Source organism: Danio rerio, chromosome 4, assembly GCF_049306965.1.
Source record: "Danio rerio strain Tuebingen ecotype United States chromosome 4, GRCz12tu, whole genome shotgun sequence".
Taxonomy (NCBI): Eukaryota; Metazoa; Chordata; class Actinopteri; order Cypriniformes; family Danionidae; genus Danio; species Danio rerio.
Window position 1 is genome coordinate 72090458 of NC_133179.1, and position 19593 is coordinate 72110050.

General features: G+C 37.9%; 1 protein-coding gene across 7 annotated transcripts in view; it reads right to left on the reverse strand.

Annotated features, from left to right (window-relative positions):
• large1 (LARGE xylosyl- and glucuronyltransferase 1) overlaps positions 1–16458 on the reverse strand; it is a 51879-nt gene extending 35421 nt beyond the window's left edge. For 6 of the 7 annotated variants that reach the window (XR_012401511.1, XR_012401513.1, XR_012401514.1 and 3 more), the window contains exons 1-2: positions 16065–16458; positions 6407–6591 (exon numbers count right to left, since the gene is read on the reverse strand). Coding sequence is in view for 2 of the 7 variants with exons in the window: in XM_005168584.6 (XP_005168641.1) it covers positions 6407–6512 (106 nt within the window). In the remaining 5 variants the exon portion in view is untranslated. 7 annotated transcript variants of the gene reach the window in all.
• Between the last annotated feature and the right edge of the window lie 3135 nt (positions 16459–19593).

The following is a 19593-nucleotide window of genomic DNA, read 5'->3' on the forward strand; positions in this document are numbered from 1 at the left end:
CCCTCGACGCGACATACCCTCCGTCCCCGCTTTACAGTACGCGCGCGACAACACCGCTATTCAGTATGCGCGCGACAACTCAGCTGATAAGAACTCGCGCGACAACACCACTATTCAGTACGCGCGCGGCGACAACACCCGCTTTAGGGTTTTCCAGCTCTTTTCATCCCCGCTTCTAGCAGCACAATCCATTTCCGCATTACTGTATCTGTATCGACAACAGACCGCAATGGATTATGGCCAAGCCTGGGCTGATGGGAATTGTAGTTTCCGCTACCTCCCGTTCGCTTCATTTGCCTGAGCAAATTTTCTCAGAAGACCTATAGTTTTACCGAGTCATGCGACTACGGTAATATCGAAAAAAATTAATATTGCGGTATGACGGTATTTACAATACCGTTACATCCCTATTATGCACTTTTCTACGCCATTTTGTAGTATGAATAGTGTAAGTAGTGTGTTCACACTGAAAACTCTAAAAATAATAAGTGCACTTTAATTACCCGGATGATGCACTCATTCAGCCGCTAAAATGAAGTGTGTAATGATGGACACTTCACGCACTCAACGAACGCAGGTTTGCTTACGTAGCGGAAGGGGCGGAGCTATCGGGCGCACATGTTGGATAACTTTATTTATTTTGGATGGTGAAAGCAAAGTTCTCCAACGAGAGTGATTATAGCGCCTCCTGATGGTGAATGCGATTACACTCACGGCAGGTATTATCTGATAATTCGGTCGTTTATTTCACGATTTGGCGACCGTCAAACATCATCAGGGAAACGGTTTGAATTTCCGCTTAGTAAAAAAACATTAGCGTGCCATTTGGGACGACACTACATACATATACTATCCTGTTGAGTGTGTAAGTGCATAAGTACATAGTGCATGAGTGCATAGTGTATAGTGTGCCATTTGGGATGCAGCTAAAGCCATTAAACATCCTGAAGGAGAACGTCCGGCCATCTGTTAGTGACCTCAAGCTGAAGTGAACTAGGGTTCTGCAGCAGGACAATGATCCAAAGCACACCACCAAGTCCACTTCTCAATGGCTGTAGAAAAACTAAATGAAGACTTTGGAGTGGCCTGGTTACTGTCCTGACCTGAATCCGATTGAGATGCTGAGGCATGACCTTAAATAAAGGCAATTTATGCTGGAAAACGCTCCAATGCGGCTGAGTTAGAACAGCTCTGCTAAAAAGACGGGCCAAAATTTCTGCAGATTACTGAAACAGACTCATAGAAAGTTATCAAAAATGCTTGATTGAGTTATTAGGTTTAGAGGCAAACACTTTTTCACACAAGGCTATGAAGTTTTGTGTTTTGTTTTACCTTAATAATAAAAACCTTCATTTCAAAACCGCACGATGTGATCTTTGACTAATATTTAATTTTGTTTGATTAAAATGTGACAAACATGCCCAAAAAAAAAAAAAAAGAAATCAGTAAGGGGGAAACACTTTTTCACACCGCAATATTTTCCCCAATGACTGTAAAAAATATGTCTGACGCGACAGCCCCTTTTTCCATTGAACGCTTTGAGGGCAAAATGCCTGCTTGATGGGCACAAACTGTCGCAAAAGACTGCTGAAATTGGAGCCTGGGCATGCGCAGAAGGACTGTCTGATGGAATCAGAGGAGGAGCCACGAAATCGAGCTTGCGAGTCAGTTCCAACCACACGCTTGATGTAAAATCAACCACGCCCCCCGACTTTCTTACCTCCGATATCTGCACTATAATAAAGGCTCGCTGGTGTAAATATAAGCACTTGCAGTTAAAAACACAGAATAATATACGGTTTAAAAACGGTGTGATGTAAGCTGTTATACTTTAATAAAAGCAATACATGCTGGACTGCCGAAATAAACGATCTTTTAAACACTCTAGCCTGAGTTAGACTAAAATGAGCACAAATAATATATTCTCTTATAACAGGGTTGTTGGTATTTGTTATCTTCAGAAGTAACACTTGTAAAATATGAACAATAACATATAAACAACACGTAGATTTTTCGAAAGGTTTTTATTTTATTTTATTTATTTTTTATTATTTTTTAGGGGTTTTTCACCTTTATTTTGAAAGGACAGTAAAGAATTCAGACAGGAAAGCACTGGGAGCAGAGAGAGGGAAAGGATCGGCAAAGGACCTCGAGACGGGAATCGAACCCGGGTCGCCACGAGCACACTGGTGCTATATGTCGCGCCGACAAATGGTTTTTATTTTTAATTAGCCATACACACCATAACGATTTACCAGGCGGGAACAACCGTGCGTTTAGAAGATAAACACAGCAAGATTTCTAAATATCAACAGGATATTTACACATCACAACCCTGCAATTCATCAATTTGTACACAAAACTTGGCAGTACTAATGCATAACTGATGTCAGCTACCGCAACATCGCTTGTATTGTTTATTATTTTTTGTTTGTTTGCGTTTTATTCAAAAGGTAAACTCAGTGCTTACACTTTGCGTTTACATAGTAGCCTGCGGTTGCTGTTATATCAACACAAATGGTTGTAATAACGTTGACAAAGGTGAGGTTTTATATAATGAAGATTCAATCGTGCCAGCTCCCCGGCCCCCGACTCCCCAGCTTCGGGTAACGGCCGCCGCATTTGGCCCGATTGACTCGGGGCGGAATCGGGCAGTGTGTCCATAGGAATACAGCCCAAGTAGGTCCAGCAGACGGTGCCGGGCCGAGGGGTAAGTCTCTGGCAGGCGAGAATCCAACCGAGTGTTTTTTGCTATCTGGGTGGCGTGTATCGGCATACTAATTAAGCCCGAAAAAAGCCCTGACCTTACCGAATAAACAGTGTTCCACCAGATTCTGTATGTCAAGACGTTACTGCTGAACTCATTATATCATGGTAAAATAACACAGAAATCGAATAATAACACTTCAGTCTCCTGCCGAAGCTCAGACGCGCTGCTTTGAGAAACTGTCAATCACAGCTGTCAATCACGATGACACGCCCAGCGTTAAATTACTGCTAAAAACAAACTGTTTACAAAAATGAGGATCTGCACCTATTTCAGCACAATAACCAGTGCCTTAATCGACCAGAACCATCTTTCGGGACATTTTATTGCAAGTGTAATATTTTTTTTTATTTGGGCTCAAGTCTCCTTCATTAACACGGAGGAGGCGGGCTTTATGACTTGTACTGCAGCCAGCCCCCAGGGGGCGATCTAACGGCCGAGACCTTCACTCAAACGCCGGCTTGCGGCACACTTGAGTTTTCCATGAATACTCTTAAATATTCTTGCGCAGAAGTGGAATATTAGATACAACATTTGTAATTAAAGCACTTGGAAAGTTTCTGTTCGATGAGTCAAAGAGAAAAAAAATAAACAAATCGTCACTTCCTGGGGCCTGTTTCAGAAAGGAGGTTAACTGAAAACAGAGTATTTTAACCCTGAAATGAGAGAAACTCTGGGTTTTCCGTTTCAAAATGGCAGGTTTGTTAAACTCTAGAAAGCAGGGTAAGTCAAGCCTGTTTCTGAAAGAGAGGTCACTTTAACTCAGAGTCAGTTACTGTGGTAACTTACTCTGTGAATCTAACCTGGTCAGAAGCAGGTTTTATTCTCTAAACTCAGAGTTTCTGTCGGTCTCCTCCCCTTTTTTAAAGATAAAGCGGTATTTCTCGCATTAGCCTTACGTTTCCACACACCTATTTTAATGCTCATTTTGGATACGTGCATAAAAACGATTGATAGAAACGTCATGATGCACATAACTTTTTAAAATATGCATAAAAAACGCGCATAACTGAGCAGGATAAACTTTTATTCGATAGAAAATGTGCGCATAAACTACGATGGAAACACTTTTACTGAACAAATTACAGTATGTACATTACAAAAAAGATCATGATCATATGACAATGAAAATGTGTGTGAATGGACAAACCAGCAGGCTGAGCACACTGTAACATGTCTTAAATATTGTTTTAGTCATTCTAAAATGCCTGAACTGTTTCAGTATTAGTGTATATTATTAATTACCTCCGAACGTCTGGTGCGTGTCAAGAGTCTCCGCGACTCATGGCTTCAGACGCCCCCACGTGTTCATTGTGTTCGAGGCGCAAGTACATTAATTAGGCTAAATAAAGAATTAATTGACGCAGCTTCTTCTACCGCAGTAAATTCTGTTTTAATGTTGATATTTGGTGCCAGTTTAACCAGGAAGTGACGATTTTTTTCTCTTTGACTCGTTGGATTGAATTTTATTCGCATCTTCTATGCAATATTCCAGTTTTGCACATAAATTTATGTAATATATTTGGATGGAAACATAGCTATTGCCTACATTTTAGTCACACACAGAAGAACTGTACTAGATTGGCTTATGCTTTTTTAAATAAATAATTAAATTGAATTCACCTTCGATATGCACTGTAACTAGATTAATGGGATTATTATTCTTTCTAAAAATTATTTTTAGTACTGCTTACCTTCTAAATGTTATATTAACCTCTATCACTTGATCAATAAAAAAGGCAGACACACAAGTGCACTGTTAAATCATTTAAAACTAATAAATGTATAAAAAAAAGTTTAGAAAAAGATATAAACGTCACAAATTACATTACTTATTTTATTATACTTAAATATTTAAATACTTAAAAAGTGAAATTAGGCATTAACTTGAGCAGCTGTTTTCCCACGCTAACTGTCTCTTCTTCACTGATGGTTGCTTCTTTTCAAATATACACGCTCATATTTGCTATAACTTTGCATGAGAACATCAAGTTCAGCTGGAGAAAGAAATGCTGATCTCTTTTATAAGATATTGCCATAGTCACTCGTAATGTCTGCGCTCCATTGATAATGCCTTTTTAAAGTCACGGTGTGCGCGCTTAACTCTGAGTTGGTCTACTCGAAGTTGATTGACCCAGCTCAGATCAGCTATTCTGAAACCGAAAACTCAAGAGTTTTTAATCTCTCGGTAAATCAACTCAGAGTTCAAGTTTAAACTCTGAGTTGTTTGAACCTCCTTACTGAAACAGGCCCCTGATAAACTGGCGGCGAACATAACAAAAGGAATTTGCTGCAGTAGGAAAAACCACTGTGGGCTGTTTTTCTTCGATCGTGAAATACTTGCACCCTAGAAGATGAAGACGAAACACAACAAAGGCATGGTGGCTTTTGGAGATGCTCAAGACAGTCCTTGGCGTAATAATAACAATAATACTGAACCACTGTGATGACAGACTTTCGCTGAGGGATTATATAACAACATTTCAGATGTGCTCGCTCTGCTGATTTGTCCATTAGTGCCATCCCATCACACTCATTTTTAGGGGTGTAACGATTTATCGTTGTACGATTTATTGCGATGCAAAAATGTCACAATATGCATTGTGGCGTTATGACGATTTGATTACGATATGACGTCCGTTTTCTCTTATTAGTTGAGCTGTTTGCACGTGAGCTACGTTCCACCTGCTCTCGCACGCGAGTTCAGATTGCAGCAGCAGTAATGTTAGCAGACCGAGATGAGTGGAGTTGACCTAGAGGATGGCCCATCCTCTCAAAATCAGACGTCTGGCAAGATTTCGGTTGTACAGTCATTGCTTTAGACTCGTCCACTTTTCATTGACTTCCATTGAAAAATATTTGCCGATATCTCTAAATGAGTTTTAATTAGTCACAATTGTAATTAGAGATATCTCTAAATGAATTTAATTAAATATGAATTTCAATTTTTTTTTGCACACAAAAAAACGCAAGTGACCAAGCAAAGCCTTAAGCTCTAACTGTTAAATTCAATTCAATAGAAAGCTTTTTTTTTGTTGCACCTTTACTTAAATTGTTCCTAAATTTTGTCTCTGTCATTTCAATAATATTTTTAAGAAGTTTTTAAATTGTTTTATTTTCCAGAGACGGGCCTGTTTAATTTATTTTCTTAAAGAAGGTTCAGTTTAACAAGTTGAAACAAAAGAAATACATAAAAAATAGTTTACTTGGTAAAATTTGCATTTCAGTTTAATTTTCAATTTTTATTCCAAATATCGTGATACATATCGAATCGTGAACATTATATCGTGATACACATCGTATCGTGAGCTGAGTGTATCGTTACACCCCAACTCATTTTTGTTATGTGATCTATTAATAACAAAATCACATTGCTTTGATGCGCATGCTGGGATTTATCCTATAAATGCGATTTCTTCATAGTTTATGCACACTTTTTTCTTAGTGGATAACAAAAATGTATCCTACTCAGTGGTGTGCACATTTTTATACGCATTTTCAAAATATTTGAGCATCTTGGTGTTTCCATTAAGCACTTTTTTCTTGCGACATTCCAAAACGTCTATAAAATAGATGGATGTGCGTTAATTTCGCTTAACTACTTCACAGAGGAAACGGCTGCGACATGTGATGTCGTACCTGTGATATTTGCGGATGACAGATAGAGCCAGGTGAGGGCTGGGATGAAGATCAGGGCGAGGGAGGCAGCCACAAACTTCCTGCGCCCGCGACACATTCCCAGCATCCTCTGCAGCCAGAGGGTGTCTGTTCAGAGACCTCTATGTGGGCATCAGCGGTTTGGATGGCGAGCGCATGGTCCTTCACTGTTGATGACACACAAAACACTCATAAACCACAACCAACAAGACTTCAAGTTTGCGTGAAGTCAACATTTGCGATGTTTGTTTCGCTAGCGCACAACATTGCTAAACTGTTGGGGAGCGATTAGTACATCTCAAGCTGAGGTGAACATGAGTTCTGCAGCAGGACAATGATCCAAGGCGCATCCGCAAATCCGCTTTTGAATGGCTGAAGAAAACCAAAAGACTTTGTAGTGGCCTAGTCAAAGTCCTGACCTGAATCCAATTGAGCTGCTGTGGCATGACCTTAAAAATTTGTAAGACTTGAAGACGCTCCAATGCTGCTGAATTACAACAACTCTGCTAAAAAAAAAGCCTGTAAAACTCTCATGGACTACAATATGTAAGACTTAAAGTCTGCGTGGAATCAACATTTACCATGATTATTTTGCTAGCGCACATTGTTATACTTTTGGGGCTGTAATTAACACGTGCAAGCTAATCCGCTGAATAAAACTGTCTGTTGTGGTAATCTTCAATCAAAGTCTGAGCGTATGCTTCTGCTCTTGGAGGATGAGGCGGAGCTTCTCTGATAATGTCAGAGTTTGTAATATTCGCAGCCACGCCCCTCTTAACCGTTAGTTTGCTATGAGGGATAAAAAGAAAGCCCCGCCTCCTACTCAGTATTCCATTTCAGTTGGAAGTACATCAACATACTTAAATAAAAGTCTCGCCAACTGTTTCACGTGCTCTAAAAGATTTGTACGAAGTCCCCAAAACACCTTTAACAGACCCCCTAGTTTTTCGCGATTACGCTATCAACAAAAAGTCACGAGTTTTTGCGACCCTGCAAAATTTATTAAACGCATGAAAATTTAATAATCTCATTAAACACGCCATTCTAAACTATATAATAAATTTTTTTATTTCAGTGTGCAATGAATTGTTTTACATGACTTATAGACGTTGCATACGCAGCGCGCATGATGTATTTGAGTCTCGCTCAAAAACTGGCGTCATGGAATGGGGGCAGGGGGGAGTTTTCAGCTTGTGCAGTAAGCAGACGAAGCGCGAGTGATTTACATGGGAAGGCAAATATAATATATAGACATCCTATGGTGCGAATCGGGCGTTTTGTGCGTTTGACGATGAGATCGGTTCAAGGATGACGTCCAAACGTTTAACTCTTTCCCTGCAGTTATTACGATGGGGGAAGCCCTGACGCATGTCCTATGTGTGACATGATGTCAGATGCTCCGGGAAGAGAAATCTGAGAGAAATCCTAGAGTTACACGACCTTCATTTGGCTTAATCTCTACTGTTTTAGATCTTGTCTTGACGAGAGATTTATTTTTTTAAACATTTCTTAAATGATGTTGAACAGATTCAGGAAATGTTCACAGTATGTCTGATAATATTTTTTCTTCTGGAGAAAGTCTGATTTGTTTTATTTCGGCTAGAATAAAAGCAGTTTTAAAATTTTCAAACACCATTTTAAGGTCAATATTATTAGCCCCTTTAAGCTATATTTTTTTGATAGTCCTCAGAACAAACCATTGATATACGACTTGCCTAATTACCCTAACCTGCCTAGTTACTGTAATTAACCTAGTTAAGCCTTTAAATGTCACTTTAAGCTGTATAGAAGTGTCTTGAAGAATATCAAGTCTAATATTATTTATTGCCATCATGGCAAACTTAGGGCTGTGCAATTAATCGAAAATCCGATTTCGGCTTCTAACGATTATGAAAAACCATTATTCGAGATAAACGATTATTCCATTATTTACCGCCCCCTGTTCAGTTGTCGTCACTTGTTGCTCTTAAAATCGCAAAAGACTGTATGCTTATGTATGTGCGGCGCGCAGACAGTCAGAAGCATGCGGTCTGCACTTGGCCTCATTCGCACACTGTGACGAGCAGAGAGCACACACATCTAAAGTCATTAACGTGAGCGCTTTAATGTTCAAATAGGTGTCAAAACGCGGTGTTAAGTGATTATTCATATTAACCCTCATTTTGTAATAAACAAACGAGTTGAGAATCAAAAAACACATAAAAGTGAAACCATTAAATTGACAGAGCACAGCTGCTGCCTGTTTTAACATGATTAATAAAACAACGAGAAAATCCCTCTCTGCTCTTGACTGAAGACTTTTGTAGCTAAAGTGTTTTTCTTGCGGTGAAGATGCTTAAAGCACAGTTTATTTCATATTTTTATTCTATTGTATTTATTTCTCTTTCCTTTGCAGGGAGGAAAATAATATATGCAGTTACAGTCAGAATTATTGGCCCTCCTGAATATTAGCAACCTTTTCCCCCCAATTTCTGTTTAATGGAAAGAAGATTTCTGAACATAATAGTTTTAATCATTCATTTCTAATAACTGATTAATTTTATCTTTGCTATGATGACAGCTCATAATATTTTAGTAGATATTTTTTTAAAATACAAACATTCAAATTCAAAGTGTGATTCAAAAGCTTAATTAGGCAAGTCATTGTATAACAGTAGTTTCTTCTGCAGACAATCAAAAATATATATTGCCTAAAGGGGCTAATAATATTGACCTTAAAAGAGCTTTCAAAATATTTAAATTTGCTTTTATTCTAGCCAAAATAAAACAAATAAGCCTTTCTCCAGAAGAAAAATATTAGAGGAAATACTCTTCAAATTCCTTGCTCTGTTAAACATCATTTGGGAAATATTTATTTAAAAAAAAATTCTCAGGAGCGCTAATAATTGACTTCAACTAATAATCGTTTGGAATAATCGTGATTACAATTATGACCAAAATAATCGTGATTATGATTTTTCCCAAAATCAAGCAGCCCTCGGCAAACTATTAGAAATATTGAAAAAAAATAAATCTCTCCGTTAAACAGAAGTTGGGGGAAAAACAAACAGGGGGGGGGGGCAATAATTCGGACTTTAACTATGTGTGTGTGTGTGCGTGTATGTACATATGAGCAATTCCATGAAAATGTCAACCTTTCCATAAAAAAAAAGACTTTTTTTTTCACCAAAATAGCGAAACCGTTTCTACATTTTTTGCGCAGGCAGGTGTTTTACAGTACTTTAAAAATACTTAAAATGTCTCTGTCAATGTTTTCAAACTATTATATTTGATTTATCAAAGTCAAACAAATGGCAATTTCACATCCGACACATCCATAACAAAGCTTTTCCGTTGGATATTTCACACTGGATGAAAGATCATCATCTTCAGCTGAACCTCGCAAAAACGGAAATGCTTGTAGTTTCTGCCAACCCGACTCTACACCATAACATTTCAATCCAGATGGATGGGGCAACCATTACTGCATCCAAAATGGTGAAAAGCCTTGGAGTAACGATTGATGACCAACTAAACTTCTCTGACCACATTTCTAGAACTGCTTGATCGTGCAGATTCGCACTCTATAACATCAGAAAGATCCGACCCTTCTTATCTGAACATGCAGCTCAACTCCTTGTTCAAGCTCTTGTTCTCTCCAGACTGGACTCTTGCAACTCTCTACTAGCAGGGGTTCCAGCTAACTCCATCAAGCCTCTTCAACTGCTCCAGAACGCAGCAGCACGAGTGGTCTTTATTGACCCTAAACGAGCACATGTCACTCCGCTACTCATCCGTTTGCACTGGCTGCCAGTTGCTGCTCGCATCAAATTCAAAGCTCTGATGTTTGCCTACTATTTAGTCTCCACTTCACTTCCTAATCTGCAATTGCCTCTCTGGATATCACACTAACTGTACTCAAAAAAAAAAAAAAAGTACTAATGCTTTCCTTCTTAGACTTTACAGACCTGAAACTTGCCTATAGCACTTATTCATTGTTGCTCTTGGTTGTGTAAGTTGCTTCCTTGTCCTCATTTGTAAGTCGCTTTGGATAAAAGCGTCTGCTAAATGACTAAATGTAAATGTAAAATGCAAAAATGTCAAAATAAAATAAAATCAATCAGTTTTGTTTTATAGAGAGCCAACTCTCATCCTTTTGTTGAGCATTATTTATTTTGGGTTGTGCAGTTTAATTCACAGAATTTCTACGAAATATGTTGTATACTGTAAACTCGCAGACTTTTTTATCACATCCATAACGCTTGTTCATTTTCCTCATTTAAAGTATAAAAATGTTCACAGATTGAATTTTTTCGATTCCATAACTCTGTGGTTAGTTGTTATGGAAAATATAAACAGATGGTTCAATATAATGTTAACGTATACTTTCTCTGCGAATTTATGTTTTGAATTTTTACTGCAAATGTCACATCCATAACGCTGGAATCAGCCATATATGTACGTTTACTTTTTATTTATTTTATTTTTTGCAAAATTGTCCACAAATTTTTGTGAATTCCCGCCACAACATGTCATTTTTAATCGCAAAAAAAAAATCCCCAAAAAATCTGTGGATAAACTAAACGCTCTGCTTTAAATGTACATAAAGTGTACCGTTTAGCACATTATGTAAACAAAATACTGTAGTAGTTTTATAGGAGATACTATAGCTAGATTGATAGTGCCTTTGCACCATACTATTCTAAAGTATAGATAAACAAACAACCCAATACTGCAGCTTTCTAAAACTAGAGTATAGGGCAGCGGCTCTCAAACTTCCTTCTAGTGGTAGGCAGAGGAATCCAATATGTGATATGTACATGCAACATATATTTCAAAATTGATCAAAAAATGATTCATATATGAATATGATGACATATAGCCAATATTTATAAGGTCCAATCAGCATTTCCAGGTTTAGTAAAGACCACTACACCACTTATTAGTTTATCAGTTCACTATAGTTAATAATATACAGCGGGGAAAATAAATATTGAGCATGTGACCATTTTTCAATTTTTCTGACTTGAAATTTCCCCCGGACGTAGATAACAACCAAAGAAATCAATTTTTGCAAAGAAAACAAATCCTATTTGTTTACAAAATAAGTTCTAAAGTTTAATAAAATGAAATGAGGCAAGAAAAATGGCCCAGCCAATCACCTGACCCGAATCCAATAGAGAATTCAAAATAAAGCTCAGATTTTAGAGACGAAACCCACAGAACCATTAAGATTTTGACAATCTGTTGAGGCCTGTGAGAAACTCACACCTGAGCAATGCATATGAGAGGCGTCTTTAAGCTGCAGCACCAAAAATATAATACTTTAGTATTATATACATTTCAGTAGTTCAGCACTTTCTGCTTCTGTCATTTTATTATTAATACACAAAACTCATTTTTCAGGTTAGTTTTTTTTTTTTTGTGTTGTTTGGGTTTACCAAAACCTGGTCCAAATCCATGTTAACAGCTGCTTTAGAAATATTATTCCAAGGAAGAAAACAAAGTGTTCAATACTTATTTCCCCCACATTAATTATGCATCAACAAAGTGTTGTAAACACTATTATACATAAAATATCAACCCAAGCTCATTCTGGAAACGTAGCCCCGCGGACGTTTCTGGAGACCGCGATTTACGTGGCCGGAGGTACGTAAAGGCCGCGTTTGGTTTTTTTCGAGCGAACGCCGCGGGGTGGTGTGGCACCGCTCCGCCCCTCCTCTTCGCGCTCGCCGGCCGACGGCTCGCCTCCGAGTGGAGGGCTTTCCCGGACAAGGAGGAGGAGCTGGCCGCGGTGGACGATGACCGGGATCGAGTCCGGGGAACAGCAGGTTCCGGAAATCAGGTAAGACGAAAAACGGAATCCGAAAAATGAGGGCGAGAACGCGGCGGGATTCGAAAACGCGGTCGAAATCAAAGACGAGGGCTTTTGCTTTTTTTTTTTTTTTTTTTCCCGATCCGGCGGCTTTTCGCGCGAGAACGGCCCGAGAGGCGCCCGCCCGAGACGCGAAAAAGAGCGCACAGCGGCCTCTCGCGGATCCGCGAAAACAAAAAAAAAAACGCTCGAATACGTACCTCCCGGGACGTAAATCGTGGTCCGCAGAAACGTCCGCGGGGCTACCTTTCCACAATGAGCCCGAGTTGTAAAATATAATACAATTTATTATAGTATGGTTCAGAAAAACAATAGTATTTACTATAGTACTATAGTATTTGTCCATGTGGAGGAGCCCACTTTACAAGTAAAAATAATCACTTCATTTCTAATGTATACGTAACACATTAAAAGAAACAGTAGTAATCGTAATTGTAAACATGATAGGTACTGTGATATAAAGTGCTGTACTAAAATAGACAGGTTGCAGTTGATGAAATGTGCCACTACTGTGGAGTTCAGATATCTGACTGCAGGAGTGCTGAACAACATTTGTCTTTAGGTTTGTTCTGCCTGTGTCAGCACTAAAGATAACATTCAAGCTGTGGCAATGCAAAGCAAGGCACAAAATTACTTCTGGCACCCTTTTCTGTACTTAACTGAACTAGAAATAAGAGATACACCGGTATAGAAATTGTTGATCAATACAGATAAAAGATAACTCATTAGATTCGGAGGCCGATAGCCAATATATTTGTAGAAAATTATAATTATTAGTGCGTTTCTGCATGACTGCAAAAGCAAAATGTCAACACATACAGTGAGCAACTGCTTTTATTTGAACAATTTAACATCAGAGAAGCTTGAACTGATCTCTGCACTTCATTAATCAACAATTTGTTTCTAGGGCCAACTTTTTTTTTTAAATAAAATCTACTGCCTGACAAAAGAAAAAAGCATTAACCTTTTAAGTCACTAACCAAACTCTAAACGCCAGCACGTGAAATGCTTCAACCAGTGAAAATAAGACATAATTTATCAGCTAGATATCTGACTTATTTTGTTTTTGGACTGATAACAATAAAATAGATTCTATCAGTCGATATATTGTGTATACAAGCCACCACCATTCTACCACTATTCCTGCCTCCCTAATACGCTGGAATGTTCCACAACCTGAAATATTGTTATGGCTCATTTGGCAGTTTTTAAGTGCTTCACGTAGGTGAGTGGGTTTACAAACCACCTGTAAGTGGCACACTCTGTCCACGCCGTATGCATTAGGTCTGGGCAAATAAACGATATTATATCGCAATAAAATCTCAATAACAATGATAAGGTCTAGACGTTCTACTCTATATTGATCTAAGAGCCAATCACACAGCAGAAATGTGCAACAATGGGAATATAAAAGTTTCATGATCATAATATTAGAGATGTGCCGAAATTTTGGCCACCGAAAATTTATCAGCCGAAAATATGGTACGCCATTTAATGGACCCTCTAATTTTTGGGGCTTCAGTCATTGTTGATGTACTCTTTAAAAGCTGGAAGCATTAACAACTTATATCGAAATACAATTGAAGTCAGAATTATTAGCCCCCCTGTTTATTTTTTTTTTTCCCAATCTCTTAACGGAGAGCAGACTTTTTCCAACACATTTCTAAACATAATAGTTTTAATATCTCATCTCTAATAACTGATTTGTTTAATCTTTGACATGATGACAGTAAATAATATTAGACTAGATATTCTTCAAGACACTTCTATACAGCTTAAAGTGACATTTAAAGGCTTAACTAGGTTGACTAGGCAGGATAGAGTAATTAGGCAAGTTATTGTATAACGATGGTTTGTTCTGTAGACTATCGAAAACAAATATAGCTTAAAGGGGCTAATAATATTGACCTTAAAATGGTGTTTAAAAAATTTAAAACTGCTTTTATTCTAGCCGAAATAAAACAAATAAGACTTTCTCCAGAAGAAAAAATATTATCAGACATACGGTGAAAATTTCCTTGCTCTGTTAAACATCATTTGGGAAATATTTAAAAAACAATTCAAAAAGGGGCTAATAATTCTGACTTCAACTGTATATATCATTATCGTTTAATATGGAAAATAATTATCGAGACTTCATTTTTGCTATATCACCCAGCCCTAACCAGACACTTCATCAACTCTCCACAATCCTGGAAAACATCTTACTGTTCTAACTAAGTGTACTTCACACAGGTGAGTGGGTTTACAAACCACCTGTAGGTGACACTTTTTTCCTCTTCATCTGCACCAGACACCTTTTATATACCTCATGCTTCTTAAAAGCATTGTTTTCATCCTTGTAAACTTAGTAACTTTGTCATAGCTACCCTGCTAAAAAATCCAGCTTAAACCAGCCTAGGCTGGTTGGCTGGTTTTAGCTGGTCGACCAGGCTGGTTTTAGAGGGGTTTTGGCCACTTCCAGGCTGGTTTCCAGCCATTTCCAGCCTGGTCTTAGCTGGTCAGGCTGGAAAATGACCAGCTAAATCCAGCTAAAACCAGCTTGACCAACCTGGTTTAAGCTGGACATAGCTGGTTTTGGCTGGGCTCCCAGCCTGGCAAGGGTGGTCAAGCTGGTTTAAGCTGGTCATCTCCCAGCCTAACCAGCTAAGACCAGGCTGGAAATGGCTGAAAACCAGCCTGGAAGTGGCCAAAACCCCTCTAAAACCAGCCTGGTTGACTAGCTAAAACCAGCCAACCAGCCTAGGCTGGTTTAAGCTGGATTTTTCAGCAGGGTTCTCACTGTTGTTTATTTTATCCTCATTGTCAGTTGCTTTGGATAAAAGCGTCTGCTAAACGAACAAGTGTAAATGGATTTTTGCTCTTTTTTTTCTTGCTTTGACACAATCTACCTAGTAAAAATTCTTTAGAAATAAAGATTACTTGTATGTATTCATAAAAACACAGTGTCACGTCACATTAAATATGCATTCTGGCTAAAAATCATTTTAAAAAGGTATGCCTAACACTATTTTACTAGCCCAAACATTACAGTCTATTGTTAATAAAGTAAAACTGTGGTAAATAGTATTCCACGCTGTAAATAAAAAATATATATACTTATTTTCAACTTTAAGGATGTATTTTCCAAAAAGCTGAACTGGCCACAATTTACAAGATGCCATTAGTTAAAGCTAGCTTGCTAACATAAACAAAACACGAACTACAGTATTTATTCATCTTTGTTAACGTATAACACAAAAATAAAGTCATTGATTGATTCAACAAGCATTTTACCATAGTAAATGTTGAACTATGATTATTAAATGCTGTTGTTTACTCTTTATGTTAGTAAACACATTAACTGACATTAAATAATGATTATGTGTGATGCTAAACTTATAATATGCTAAAACATTAACATTTTAAGTAGTTCAACTGAACATGTAAGTAGCTTATAAGTTCTTAGTGTTATAAAATATTAATTAATTCAACAACTAACGTTTAAAAGCGATATGCTAATTGTTGCTAACGTAACAGTTAATTTAAAATTGTAAAGAAATCGGCGTTAAAGGCGGCCATTTTATACAACATACATTGACATAAAGACTGTTTGCTTGAGATGTAATGGAAATGAGTGGTTTATGGAGAGCATATTATCTGTTGAATATCATTAGTGAACACGTGAGAAGCGTTTCAAGAAGGTAGTTGAGGATGAGTCTGGGCCAAAGAGATATTAATTAACTTAAAGATATTAGAGTTGTATCTCAAGCAGTTATAGAGCTGTTAAACGCATGCTTTTCTCACCTGTGATGCTCAAATTACTGTAACGGGACTAATCCTTCACTGTCGAGTTATTAAAATGACCAAATAAAGAGAGATCTTCAGTGTCCGTTTGATACGCACATACATAAAGAGCTAACGCGTCTTTACAAATCCGTTAAATATCGGTGAGGAGAAACCACAGACAGTTCAGTGTCTCGTGAAGGTTTGTGTTCACGATCGGGAGGTAGAAATGCCGCATGCTGGATCTGATGGATGTGCTTCGCCTTCAGTAAACAGCATCTCATGCGCGCGAGTTACTCATCAACCCTGGATCCGCAAACGCGCCGTTTTATTCGCTCATTTTGCTGAAATTGGCTTGTATAATATGCAGACTGCGGCCTCCAGTCCACACAGCAGCACTCCCTGTTTGTTTCCCAGCCTCCTCCAGTCCTCAATCCCAACATATCCTCCAATCACGGCCTCAGTCCACAATCCACCGCTCCGGAGTCCGCGCCAGGCCGATGTGCTTTCACTAAAACCTGGAAAGAGTGGACTTGATTTTGTACCCCACTACTAGGCTGCTTCGCTCACGATTTATCCCAGATAATTTATAGAAGATGTTTACACAATTATGATTTTATAATACTCCATGTGTAATGTAGTAATAGTATACTGCAGTTTATAAGTTAGTTAATACTACAGTGTAACGCACAACAAAGGGGTGTAGCCTAAATATTGGTTACAAACACTATATTTACTATAAACTACTTTAGCCTACATGTACAGTTGAAACCAGAACACAGATATATACATTAGATGTCGCCTGGCCTATTGTTGTCTATTGGACGGAATGCGTCAATAGCGCCGCCATCTTGCTACAGGGTAGCGCTCCTTTGAAATGAATGCGGGACCAAGGTACAGTGGAGGACTGTGGAATAAATTTTTTAATTTTTTTTTACTCTCTGATAGTCAAAGCAAGTAAAAAATAAATAAATAAAAAACTATGTTTAATATTCATTTTAAAAAATTCAGGAAAAAGTGTTTAATGTAAATTCGGTCTACATATATGGACATCATTTTTTCTCTAAAAGTACATCATGTCAAAAGATGACACTTGCATCCTAATCTAATTAGGTTCCAATAAGCCCAAATAGTAAAGAGAAATAAAAAATGCATGTAAAAAACAGCTTGGGCCTTAAGAGGTTAAAGCCATTTCAGTAGTTCTCCTTGTGTTTTTGCAGTTTTGTTACACATAACGGGTCCAAGTCAACAGCTCCTTTAGAAGTATATTTACTATAGAAAATCATGACAAGTTTATTAATTAGTTTATCTGCTGAATATGGGGTCGCATTAAATATATATTTAAAACGTTTTATTACATAGGAGCTTGTATTGAATGATTAGTCTTTTTTTAAATAGCTGATATAGTTTTTACACACATTGTTGATAAATATATGCTATGTGAAAACAAATGTTCAAATGAAAATGTCCCTCATGTATATTGAAAAGTAATTAGGCATGTCAACACCCTTCAAACATTAGGCTCCCACCACCATGATTGACAGAGTTGAAGGCTTCTCCTTTTTTACACCAAATCAAGGCTACACCTCATTGTGGCCAAAAAATTAATTTTTGGTTTCGTCTGACCATAAAACAGAAGACCAGAAGTCTTCTTTGTCCACATAAGCATTTGGCCAAGCAGGCGTTTTTGTGTGCCTTCAACAAAGTGGAGTCAACATTGACCTGCGTTTGTGTAAACCAGCGGTGCGCAGTGTCTGTTGGACTCTCTGCCTTGAAATGTTGCCACCAACAGAGTCCAGATTCATCAGTATGGTCTTTGTGGTGATCCTCTGATTCTTTTTGCCTCTCTGAGCTTCTTTGTCTTAGCCATGACTGTCCACAAACCAACCCTGCTGAAAAATCCAGCTTAAACCAGCCTAAGCTGGTTGGTTGGTTTTAGGTGGTCGACCAGGCTGGTTTTAGAGGGGTTTTGGCCATTTCCAGGCTGGTTTCCAGTAATTTCCAGCCTGGTCTTAGCTGGTCAGGCTGGAAAATTACCAGCCAAATCCAGCTAAAACCAGCCTGGTTTAAGCTGGATATAGCTGGTTTTGGCTGGACTCCCAGCTTGGCTAGGCTGGTCAAGCTGGTTTTAGCTGGTCATCTCCCAGCCTGACCAGCTAAGACCAGGCTGGAAATGGCTGGAAACCAGCCTGGAAGTGGCCAAAACCCCTCTAAAACCAGCCTGGTCGACCAGTTAAAACCAGCCTAGGCTGGTTTAAGCTGGATTTTTCAGCAGGGAAAACAGCTTTTCCCATAGACTGTGACAGTTTGCAAAGGGTATGAATAATTTTGGACATACAACTTTTTGTTCAAAGGTATATAAAAGCTGAGAAATCTATTTTTTTTCCACAACGATGCCTCCAGCACATCGTCTTATTCTCTTTTGGGAGAGGCCTTTGTCTTTTCAGTGTCAGAAAAAAAAAACCTTGCTGGTTGAATAAAAGTAACTTTAGGTCAGAATTTGCCAGGGGAGTGCGAACAAACGAATATATAACTAATATATTTAATAAATAAACATAAAAATGTGAGTTTCAGGGAATTCTGAAAGTCAATTTATGGATGCTTACAGATTTGCTGTAGCATATTTTTTCACCATGGAAAATCAGCCATTTTTTAGCAAATGACAGTGTTTCGAATTGGATATTTTTAAGTTAAGTTTTCGCCTTCTTTACTCTCAAATTGATTACGCATAGACATTTTACTACTTTTTTACAATAGCAAAAAAACAAACAAACAAACATGTCTGCCCGGCCCTAGATATCAGGTACAGAGGCGTTTCCCTGAAGTACGCCAATGTTAAAATGACTGTTAAAAGGACGTCCTACATCCAGATATCCATCCTCCATCTTACATCACTTCACCCACCTGCCCTCATAAGAGGAAGGAAGAGGTTTATGCTTGCAGAAAGAAGACAAGACAGTATGCTGACTGAACCCAACTTCAGCACATCAGAGGGATCCATCCATCTTTTATTTCAACAGACGACATCGGCGCCAAGGTGCTAAAAAAATCTACTAAACTCAAATTATTAGCTTCCTAAATTAGAGTAGATGTGATGCTTTTAGGGTAACACTTCACAATAAGGTTGCATTATGAATGTAGTTACTAACATAAACAATGAATATTGCATTAATTACAGTATTTATTCATCATTAATGAATGCTATGGGTACGTCAGTTCCCTGGACTGTTTTAAGAAACTTCTTAAAACTCGTCTTTTTATTATTGCTTATAACTTATGAGACTTTCTTTTAATCTGTATTTTACTATTTATATATATATATATATATATATATATATATATATATATATATATATATATATATATATATATGTATTTACTTTTTTTGTGTGTGTGTGTGTATTTCATTTTTCACTGTGTTTTGGTGCTCTTGTTAGCACGAAAAGCGCAATATAAATAAAATGTATTATTATAATTAATGTTAACAAGCATAATGTTTGATTTTAATACCAAATAAATGATATTATTCATTCACATCAGCAAATACATT